Genomic DNA, 12,311 nt, shown 5'->3' on the forward strand with positions numbered 1-12,311 from the left:
TATAAAAAAAACTGATTGATGTTAAAATCTTTATTACGTGAGCCCACACTAAATGAGATGAGCTTTACGTAAAACGTGCACAGGACAAAATCAGACATGTTACAAAATTATTCATATTAAAGATACACATCTTTGAATTGGTAATATCAGTCTGAGTTGGACTTCCAAATGCCAGAGTGCAAAATAAAGAATAAAAACTTTTGTTTTCGCATCATAAAGCTTGTAAACTGTATTTGTGTATCCTCTAGAACTTCTAAAATGCATTATCCACAGTTTTCATCAGTATTCCTATATAGTGTATCTAATATACACTATCCTCTACCATGAACTTTCACTAAATTACCAATATAGGGTAAAAAAAGAAAAGTTGATAATTCTGATGTCAGATAGATACTACCACATTAAACAGCTCTCCATAAAAGGTCATGGCATACAAACTTTGACCCCCACCCGTGCACACAGGGCTACAGCATTAGAAACAAGCTTGTGACTAAAGCACAAATAATAGTTCTGTAAAACATCGAGAAACCAACAAGTGCAACGTATGAAAAGTCTCGTGATGCAATAATACAAAGTGTTTAATTGTTTGTTTTTGTGGAAACACTACTAAAATGTTACATGCTTTCTTTTCAGTTTAAATCTTGTCAAAACAGCAAATATAAACTGCATAATAAATAATTTAAATATATTAATAACAGAAAAATGTATTACTATGTTACTCTAGCAGACGGTAGTTGACATTCATCGTTATACTATTTAGTATAACCTAGCTTCCAATGTCAAACCTTTTTGTTTACAGTAGTAAAAAAATTACATAACTCTCAGTAAATATTTTACAAAATTATTAATTCTCAAGTAACAAAAACAAAATTTAGCAAGTCAATAACTGGATAATCACAACACAAAACATTACTTACCAGACAGTATGAAACATCAAAATAAATGAATATCAGCTGATCATGAATCAAGGTAAAAAAAATTCTTCAAATTTTGGTTTTACGAAAGTTTAAGCAACATTTACCCACATAACTATCAAAAGTCCAATTACTAGGGTGTGAACAACCTTCTTAAACCTCACAGACTTCAAAAGGAAACTTTATCTAGTGTTACAGGCATAAAATTGTGCTATAGCAGGTCATAAATAGCTTCATATGTACAAAGCCAGTGAGCATCATCTGTCTAAATCATTTTTATATCACAAGATGCGACATAGTAATGAATTATTCTGTAGCTCAAGTTTCACATTTCAACATGATGCTTAAATAAATCAAATGTACAAAATTAATAAAATCTAACACTTTGAGAGAAACTGTTCAAGTATATTGTTTCTTCTCACAGCACTTCTAGGATGTATTTTCATATCATTATTCTATATGACACAACCTAGGCCTGGCATGGCCAAGCGTGTTAAGGCGTGCGACTCGTAATCTGAGGGGGCATTATAATGTGACAGTCAATCCTACTGTTCATTGGTAAAAGAGTAGCCCAAGATTGGCAGTGGGTGGTGATTACTAGATGCCTTCCCTCTAGCCTTACACTGCTAAATTAGGGACAGCTAGCACAGATAGCCCTCGTGTAGCTTTGTGTGAAATTCAAAACCAAACAAATGACACAACCTAGTTACATAAACCGGCATTTAAAAAATTAGCATTTACATAAAGATGGGTTGAATATTTACGTTAATTCAAGAACTTTTCCAAGTCAAAAGGAACATTTGACAAGTTTGCTGTATTTTTGCACACTTTGTAAGCATACAACTGTTCTGAATGTGATATATTAAACCACATAAATGATACACAAAACTCAAATATTTATGTTTTACAAAGGATACATTGATCTTATGACATGAAATCTTTCCGACGTCAAGTAGTCCAAGTAAAAGGTTTTGTTTGTAGAGCAAAGCATTTACACTTGCCATACACCTCTCTAACATTCTGTATAACTTGAAAAATAACACAAAAAGACCATAAAAAAACAATATTCACATTATTGTATATATTCATAAAACCTAAACACAAAACATATTTAAATGTTTTAGTTTTTTTTGTAAGATTCAATTCCTTTCACAGCCCACAAGTTTCATAATTGACAATTGAAAATTACTGAAAGAATTATTTATTATTTTTCATTTTGTAATAAGTATTGTAGACATCAGTATTAAACATATACAAATTTGTTTTTTCTGTACACAAAAGAAAAACAAAATTGCCAAGTATAATTTCTTGTTTGTTTACCATAATATCTTTCTTCATGTCTACTCACTGTTTTTTCAAAATATTCACTTGTACGTAAACTCATCTAACTCCTTACCTTCAGTTTCAACCACATACAAACAAATATGCCCAAAGCGTTTATAACCAGCCACACGATGCCTCCACCAAACAAAGCCAGGCCTCGAATACCAGAGAAGAGAATTGAAAGCAATATGATGAAGCCTAGTATTATCCACACCAACAAGACACGCTTGTAACATATGATGTACATGTTAAAACGAACATCATTCACCAAAACCTGCATGGCCATCACGTAGTCCTCGACGGTCAACTGTGAAGATGACATTGGTCAACAATATCAGCTTTCCCATTCTTATATTTCTGTATAATATCTTCAACACAACAAAACTAATTTTATTTTGAGAAATGTCTCCTTAAATTAATAAATGAATTGGGAAAACATCCATAAAAGACACTTTACCAAAAATTAAGAACAAAAAGGAGACACTGACATACAATGTAATCATTTCATGCAAACTTGGATATTACAACAACATAAATCATGTACATGCACTCTTTCAACATGTTGTGTACACAACAGTGACTAATGTAAAAACCTGTGAATTTAATGAAAGTTGCTGAGTAGCTGTTAAGATTATTAACTGGTTATATCCAACTAATCAGTTAATCTCATGTAATATTAACCTCACTTTAAGCCTTTTTTTTTTATAACTTTCAAATTACTCTTAATTCAATATCATAGTTAGCTATTAGCTGTGATTTCTGCATTTTGCACACACACAAAAATAAAAGATGGGGTGTAAACATTTTGTACAGTTAATTAGAATATTTGTTGTGTTGAATCACTAGTATGAATACAACCATTTGTTGTGTTGAATCACTAGTATGGATACAACCATTTGTTGTGTTGAATCACTAGTATGAATACAACCATTTGTTGTGTTGAATAACTAGTATGGATACAACCATTTGCTGTGTTGATTCACTAGTATGAATACAACCATTTGTTGTGTTGAATCACTAGTATGGATACAACCATTTGTTGTGTTGAATCACTAGTATGAATACAACCATTTGTTGTGTTGAATCACTAGTATGAATACAACCATTTGTTGTGTTGAATCACTAGTATGAATACAACCATTTGCTGTGTTGAATCACTAGTATGAATACAACCATTTGTTGTGTTGAATCACTAGTATGAATACAACCATTTGCTGTGTTGATTCACTAGTATGAATACAACCATTTGCTGTGTTGAATCACTAGTATGAATACAACCATTTGCTGTGTTGAATCACTAGTATGAATACAACCATTTGCTGTGTTGAATCACTAGTATGAATACAACCATTTGTTGTGTTGAATCACTAGTATGGATACAACCATTTGCTGTGTTGATTCACTAGTATGAATACAACCATTTGCTGTGTTGAATCACTAGTATGGATACAACCATTTGTTGTGTTGAATCACTAGTATGGATACAACCATTTGTTGTGTTGAATCACTAGTATGAATACAACCATTTGTTGTGTTGAATCACTAGTATGAATACAACCATTTGCTGTGTTGAATCACTAGTATGAATACAACCATTTGCTGTGTTGAATCACTAGTATGAATACAACCATTTGCTGTGTTGAATCACTAGTATGAATACAACCATTTGCTGTGTTGAATCACTAGTATGAATACAACCATTTGTTGTGTTGAATCACTAGTATGAATACAACCATTTGTTGTGTTGAATCACTAGTATGGATACAACCATTTGTTGTGTTGAATCACTGGTATGGATACAACCATTTGCTGTGTTGAATCACTGGTATGGATACAACCATTTGCTGTGTTGAATCACTGGTATGGATACAACCATTTGTTGTGTTGAATCACTAGTATGAATACAACCATTTGTTGTGTTGAATCACTAGTATGGATACAACCATTTGTTGTGTTGAATCACTAGTATGGATACAACCATTTGTTGTGTTGAATCACTAGTATGAATACAACCATTTGTTGTGTTGAATCACTAGTATGAATACAACCATTTGTTGTGTTGAATCACTAGTATGGATACAACCATTTGTTGTGTTGAATCACTAGTATGGATAAAACCATTTGTTGTGTTGAATCACTGGTATGGATAAAACCATTTGTTGTGTTGAATCACTGGTATGGATAAAACCATTTGTTGTGTTGAATCACTGGTATGAATACAACCATTTGTTGTGTTGAATCACTGGTATGAATACAACCATTTGTTGTGTTGAATCACTGGTATGAATACAACCATTTGTTGTGTTGAATCACTGGTATGAATACAACCATTTGTTGTGTTGAATCACTGGTATGAATACAACCATTTGTTGTGTTGAATCACTGGTATGAATACAACCATTTGTTGTGTTGAATCACTGGTATGAATACAACCATTTGTTGTGTTGAATCACTAGTATGAATACAACCATTTGTTGTGTTGAATCACTAGTATGGATACAACCATTTGTTGTGTTGAATCACTAGTATGGATACAACCATTTGTTGTGTTGAATCACTAGTATGAATACAACCATTTGTTGTGTTGAATCACTAGTATGAATACAACCATTTGTTGTGTTGAATCACTGGTATGAATACAACCATTTGTTGTGTTGAATCACTAGTATGAATACAACCATTTGTTGTGTTGAATAACTAGTATGGATACAACCATTTGTTGTGTTGAATAACTAGTATGAATACAACCATTTGTTGTGTTGAATCACTAGTATGAATACAACCATTTGCTGTGTTGAATCACTAGTATGAATACAACCACGTGGTCAATGTCTTATTTTTAAAATATTTAGTACTTCTCCACCTCTCTTGTGTGTATCAAATAATGAAACCATATCTTCCTGTTACTAATAATTATATTAGTGTCTTTCTTTAAACATATCATGATTAAAATTAGAAATCTCGTGGTTAAATGGCTGGCAATGACCGTGTGTATGAAATGCCATTTTGCAAGTACTTGCTCAATGTAAAGAACACAATTAGGCAATAATAAACATAACACAATGCCAAACATTGTAAGTGTACAACTTATTTAACATTAAAGTAAGCCAAGAGTTAGCAGGAGGTTGTGCTGGCCTCTTACCATATCTTACGCATAGTAGCAGATAGCCTTAACAGCTTTACCATAACACAAAACAAATTAGAAACTTTACCATAACTCTAAAACAAAGAAAGAAATATAATATTCTTGCAAGCATGTATGTCGACAACAATTGTTCCCAAGGTCCTAGAATCACAAGACAGCCTTACTAATAATAATGACAATAAATCAATTATTTGGATAATTGGAATAATCCAAAAGGATTACTAATTAATCAATTAATTAATTATTTTAATGAAAGTTATATATTTGTCATTACAATGAATAGATTTCATATTATAAAAATCAATGGCTCTCGTAGGTAATGTCACAACAATCAACTGTGTAGAAAGACACAAATATAATGTTTGTTTTCTTACTGAAAGCCCTTGAGCCATAAGCTCTTCAGGTACCAGCTCTGGTTTGAAGTCTGCTTTAGTGACCCATGCACATTTCTGATTCATAGGTAACAATTTGACCACAATATCTCCATTACCTAGAATACAAGTATAAATAGGAAATATAAACACCAAGCCTAGAGAGGACTTACTCCCTATACATAGAGGTTACAAAGGCTTAGAATTAACGTGACAACTTTCAGAAAAGTCGAAGATTTTACACATACACACAAGTCAAAATTAACTTGCCCGTCATTTTGGTTTATCCTTTAAAGCATTAATTAATTTAGTAATACATAAATTTATCACATCTAAAGTCTACAAGCAGCAGAAACTTGACACAAGACAAAGACTAGTTCCAGTAAGAGAAATTTTGAAAGTACAGATTTACCCTCAGAACAAAAGGAAAGTTACACAACAAATGTAAGAGTAATGCTTGAGTATAGATGAGGTTTTCCAGGACCAATGAATACTGAACACTCACTATCTAGACAATTTTCAAAAGACACATAAAATGAACTAACAATTTTATGAAGGTGTGTGTTCTTATAGCAAAACCATCTCGGGCTATCTGCTGAGTCCACCCAGGGGAATTGAACCCATTATTTTAGCATTGTTAGTCCGTAGACTTACCACTGTACCAGCGGGGACTTCTATAAAGGCACACAAACACACACACAGAGATAAGCAAGAAAAAACAGAAGGTAAATTAATATTAATGTTTAAATTTCTTACCAATTATAAAAAGATAACCAGGAGTAAAAGAAAACAAACAGGACAGAAAATAAACTTTTAGAGATTTCTAATAAGAACTAAATTTAAAACACTTGTAATAACTTTTAAAGTACCAGATCAAAAAATTAATAATTTGAGTACCAAGGACATTGAGGAAGGACTACAATTTTTATTTTACACAAATACAGAAACAGTAGAGTGAGAAATCACTCAACAAGTTCAAACTAGGCAGACATCTCTGTTATACACTAATGTTCTTGTCCATTAAGAATGTGTTTGAGATATAATAAAACCAGAAGACTGTAATGTAATGAATGCCTCAAAAAAATGACTGAATAATTGTCTCATATCTCTAGGAATACCACAATCCTACAAAAGGAATCCATTACCCAAGTAAAAACAGTAAAGTTTGTTGTTTCTCTGAACTTCATTGAAAGCAATAATAAAAAAACAGTATATTACCGGGTTAATTCTATAGTCAATACGAAGTAAAAATAATCTAATCTTTAGTCATAAATATACATATATACATACATTCACAAGATGTTCAAAAAGTCTAAGCCATAGACACTTCAACAAATTTGACACAATGTGTCCCACATGCTGTTATTGTAATTTGAAACATTTGGATTAAAACTGGATTAGACTGGCCTTCACATGGTTTGACAGTATCATGACCAGTCATGTGTATGAAATTAAGAAAAGCCTCAAAATCACCTGTGGTTTCAGACTTTTTGAAGACCCTATACATATAAATACATACCTCATAATGCCAATATTATCTAGGCAAGACAATACTGCTCATAACAAATGTCAAAAAGTGCAAAGTATTTACCAATTACAATAATTTAATAGCGATACACTTACTAAAATCTCGTCGAATGCCACGACTATGTCGTGAGGTTTGACTGTCAGTTAGTGGCACTGACTGCAAATCATTATGAAAACTCTGAGCAACATTCTGGGTGGAAACATTTCTTATGTGGTCATTAGTGGTTGATTTTAAAACCTTAGGTATCTGAGGTGATGAGGCTAAACATGCAGGAGTACTTTCAGTACATAAAGTAGTTGGTTTACTGTGGACATAAAAATCTGGTTTTGATTTTGGAGAAGTTGATCGTCGACCTTCATAACAAAAACTGCTTTCTGTGGCATCAGCTAATCCCTCCACGTTAAACTGAGAATCTTCACCTAGTGGGTGAGAGTGACTACTAACTTGAATAGTGTGTGATGGCTCAATAGTTGCAATACCACTTTTTTCTTTTCCAAATGTTATCCAATCCCCACCAAGAGATGGCTTAGGATCAATGGAATCTTTTGCCAGTTCTGTACTTTCTAATCCTGATGACATACTATGAGAGGAAGATAGTTCTGCATTACGATGTTCTGAATTTTCGTGGTTTTCTGACATTTTTCTCGTTTATTTGTCACTTCAAACTTCAAAAAGTACTTGAAATTTATTCATTACTAATAATTTCTATTTCTTTCAATCCTATTAAAAAGAAAAAACACAATACTCACTCAGTAGCATCACAATAACACAGAACTAGTCCAAGAAGTACTAATCTACTTAGCTCCAAATCTAGGGTTCAAACATGAGTTGATCAACCATTTTGCTGTTGTTAAGAAATCAGTGGCAATAATATTGCTAGTTTAATCATTATTTCATAAATATTTCTTAAGATTCAGGTTAAAAGGATTTACCTAATATCATTCATTTGTTTCCTTAATTAACCAAAGTAACATTGTCACTAAGCTAGTGATAACCAATGTCAATGTCATGCAGATTAAACTTAGTAATGTAAGTTGGAGTTTTTTAAACATAAACAGAAACTGAAAATGTTTCATCACTTATGTTGTTGCTAATAATTTTAAAACGACGTACTTACCTACTGTCATTGTCAACATAAGTTCTCATTTTAATTTAATCAATGTCGTGAATAAATATTGGATCTTTTATTCGGAGTGAATTTCATACTACTGATATTAATCAAATATAGCTAACTAGCAAGTTAATTTTTCGACTTAAATCAAAATGTAACTCACTAATTTACAGATAATATACTATATATATATTACAACTAACACTAGTATAATCTGACGCTTTTGAAATTCTATAACACAAAAACTTTTATAACTCATCCGCAAGTAATTTTAAAACATAACCGATTTCCATACATTTATATTGTAAAATTCCAAGAACCTTAAAATTAGTTGCTAAACCAACCATCTGTTTTACACAAACCTCTACATCTTCAAAGTTAAAGAATCATCACCAACTGTTACCACAAACTTGCCTGAGGTTAGAACACTCGCCCTCTCCGATTGTTTCAGAAAAAAATAAACTATTTTTGTATACGTCTAATAAAATATAATACCATCAAATTTTACAATAGGGAAATTTTGATTTTAATCATTACAATGTTTCAACCCATTGTATCGGATCATCGATAGATAACAGCTACATTTTTTTTGTAAATATCATTATTTAATATAAATGTTGCTTGATGACGCGATACTATGGGTTGAAATATTGTAATAATTAAAGACAAAATTTCCCTTTTGGAAAAATTGTTGTTATTGCTTTGTTTGTTTTTTATAGAATTTAATAATTATTGGATTCCTTGTCAAAGAGGATATATAACTAACTGGAGTGCTCGTTCCCTAGAAGAACGTTACGTAAATGCATAATTGTTATCTTACGACATGAAAAATTGTTTCCTTGTATTTTTTGGTAAAATCTGCCCATAAAAATGAAAACAACAAAACGTGAAACTGTAAAATTCCATAATATCTTTGCACAAACCCAACAAACCTTCATATCAAGTTTGGTGAAGACTCATCACCAGGAAAAGAATTGGTGTTAAGAAATGCAACCCTCCTCAAAATGCAAATGCAAAAATGAAAGTCTTGCATGGACCTAATGAACCTCTAAATCATTTTTGTTGAAGATCCATCTACACCATGATAAGTAGTTACATAGACTAGCTGGAGTTCCCATTTACTGGACGAAAGTTATGCAAATTCATGATTAATGAAAGGTTATCTTAGGATGTGAAAAGTTGCTTCCCTATATGTAATTGTAAAACACGCAAAAACACCCCTAACAACTGCAAAATATAAAAAGGGAAATGAAAAATTTGCATGTATCTCTTCACGAGTCCATCGAACATCCATACCAATTTTGATGAAGATCCATCCACACCCTGCAAAGTGGTTACATGGACAGACAAAATACATTACTATTATATTTATTCAGACTTTACTTCAGAAAACTTACGTTAACATGAGAGTCTTGTTGCTGTTTCCTTGTCTTGCAATTAACAGATATGTAAGTACACAGAGGAACATAAGAACATTACTACTACATTATAAAGTGACTGTTTTTAGCCACCTTTCAACTGCAGGAAATTCAAACTATTTAAAAAGATTAGCATAAATGAATGAATCCTGCTTGATGATTTTACAGCGGTCGGCATGGCCAGGTGGTTAAGGCACTCGATTCGTTATCTGGGGGTCGCGAGTTCAACTCTCTATCACACCAAATATGCTCACCCTTTCAAACCGTATGGGACTTATAATGCTACAATCAATCCCACTGTTCATTGGTAAAATAGTAGCCCAAAAGTTGACGGTGGGTGGTGATGACTAGCTGCTTTCCCTCTAGCCTTAAATGCTTAAATTAGGGACGGCTAGCGCAAATAGCCCTCTTTGGGCAAAATTCAAAACAAAACAAACCATTTTACAGCAGAATTCGTTTTAGCTTATTATTTATATTGAGAGTATTTGAAAAATAGAGACCTGGCAAATTGTTCACAACGTATTTTGTTGTTTTAGTAGAAGCTTTCTTATTTCGAGGTATTTGAACTTTCTACTTTTTAATAGTTGTTCATGATTCAAAGAGTAATGTTAGTTTCATGTGTTAAATGCAGCCATTTATGTATTCATATAGTTATTTTCAATAAATAAAACGTTTTTCTGTCCTAGAAAGGTGCCGCCCTAGAAAACAAAATGCCTATCATTCCCTCATTCATGTGAAAAGATATTCTTGCTAATACAGTGCATGATACATGTTTATAAACAATAATTTATTGGCTTCTTAGTGTAAACATATTCAGTTTCATTATATTGTTGCATTGGTCGCAGTAATAAAGATTTAAATTGTGATGTTGTTTGCAGTGTAGTATGCAAGCATACTACGTGTTTTCTACTCCCTTATTTAATATGGAGCTAAAAGCCGGATTCAATACTCGTGGTAGCACAAATAGCCTATCGTGTAGTTTTGTACTTAACAAAAGGGAGTCAAAAACTTAATACGGAACTATACAAAATATTGTAGTTAAATTCCATTTGCCCTAGTTACCTATAGTTTGGATCATTTACCTAAGGTATAACGTGTGTCTTCTCGTTAAAAGATTTCTGCAGAACTGAGCACATGAAGAAGTAGACAGCGATATTTTCTAATTGCAAGTCAGTTGCTACCAGGGAACTGAATCCCAGATTTTAGCTTTTGAAGTCAGTAAACTTGCTGTTGTTCCACCAGAGGACTTTCGATTGCTAAATGAGCTGGTATATGGGGTTTTCAATGTAAACAATACCTTATGCGACACACTAGCCAGGTCAGAAGTCCTAATAATCTAAGTTTAAATACTTTCACTGTATTAAATTTTGAAAAGTAGTCTCAAATAGTTATGCTTGGAATTTCATTTATTGTTAATCTGACTTTTATGTCTGCACTATTCAAGCCAGCCTGAAGATCCTTGGTATTTTAGGATATTACGTATAATATAATATATTACATTGCAATTATGTTTTAATTATTTTGATAAATAGCTGTTTCTTATGGCTCCAGTTCTGAATCTTGTCAGTAGCTAGCCTCGTTAACAATAAATATGGTACACATAAATTTTATTTAAGTTAAGCACAAACCAAACGAATGGACTATTTGTGTTCTGCCCACCACAGGTTTAGAAACTCGGTTTCTAGTGTTGTAACTCCGCAGACATGCCACTGCACTGTGTCAATGGGGAGCAGACAGTGTGATTGACACATTGGTGTGCACTGTTTTTCACTTTTATCTAAAAGTTCTTATTAAAACGTTCTCGCTAAAATATTTGTGATGAATTTTATATCGCATTATCAAATAGGTTTCTTTGTTTTAGAACAAACCCACGTTGAACTATCTGCGGGGAATAGAATCTCGAATTTCAGTGTTGGAAGTCAGTAAACTTATCGCTATGGCACCAGATGTGTATATGTTGAGGGGGAGTGTTTGATAAATAAGTTGGTATTTGGAATTTTCAGAAATATTAAGGTTCAGGCACAGCCAGAAAGAAAACGGTCTGTGGCATCTGCTGCCTACACGGCAAATCTTAATCTATTAGTAAGATTGGCTGTTACTTTTATAATTACTCCACAACTATTAGTGCCAAGCGTTGTTCGCGCCACATGAGGTTTCGAGTATTAGAACTCCCGCTATATAGCCTAGCATTCTAATCACTAACTACGCCACGCTCAGTCGGCCAAAAATGTGCGGAAAACATTTTAAAACCTATTAATAATTTTTTGCCTCAATGAAGTTTTTTTAAAAAATCACAAAGCTTACCAATGGACTTTCTGTGTTTTATCTGTCACAGCGCATCGACACCCCGGATTTTCAGTTTTAAGGCCATGGTCTTGCCGCCAACTCAACACAGGATACAAGCACTGAAAATATTAGTAAAATAATCAGCGAGTGTATAATGGAATAAAATCAAGCAAGCTATGACATAAAATACAGTTTGAAAGAAAGGAAATGAATCC

The 12,311-nt window shown here is 32.7% G+C and overlaps 1 protein-coding gene across 6 annotated transcripts in view; it reads right to left on the reverse strand.

Annotated features, from left to right (window-relative positions):
- LOC143228834 (uncharacterized) overlaps positions 1 to 12,311 on the reverse strand; it is a 50,248-nt gene that overhangs the window by 14,212 nt on the left and 23,725 nt on the right. For 2 of the 6 annotated variants that reach the window (XM_076460217.1, XM_076460218.1), the window contains exons 2-7: positions 12,115 to 12,215; positions 7,377 to 8,001; positions 5,757 to 5,872; positions 2,311 to 2,544; positions 1,832 to 1,942; positions 918 to 953 (exon numbers count right to left, since the gene is read on the reverse strand). In XM_076460217.1, the coding sequence (XP_076316332.1) occupies positions 918 to 953; positions 1,832 to 1,942; positions 2,311 to 2,544; positions 5,757 to 5,872; positions 7,377 to 7,920 (1,041 nt within the window). In that variant the 5' untranslated portion in view covers positions 7,921 to 8,001; positions 12,115 to 12,215. Of the gene's footprint in view, positions 1 to 917; positions 954 to 1,831; positions 1,943 to 2,310; positions 2,545 to 5,756; positions 5,873 to 7,376; positions 8,002 to 8,398; positions 8,692 to 8,712; positions 8,735 to 8,754; positions 8,845 to 12,114; positions 12,216 to 12,311 lie in introns of those variants that run through there. The other 4 variants (XM_076460216.1, XM_076460220.1, XM_076460219.1 and 1 more) reach the window with 4 other exon arrangements.

Source organism: Tachypleus tridentatus, chromosome 10 (genome assembly GCF_004210375.1).
Source record: "Tachypleus tridentatus isolate NWPU-2018 chromosome 10, ASM421037v1, whole genome shotgun sequence".
Lineage (NCBI taxonomy): Eukaryota > Metazoa > Arthropoda > Merostomata > Xiphosura > Limulidae > Tachypleus > Tachypleus tridentatus.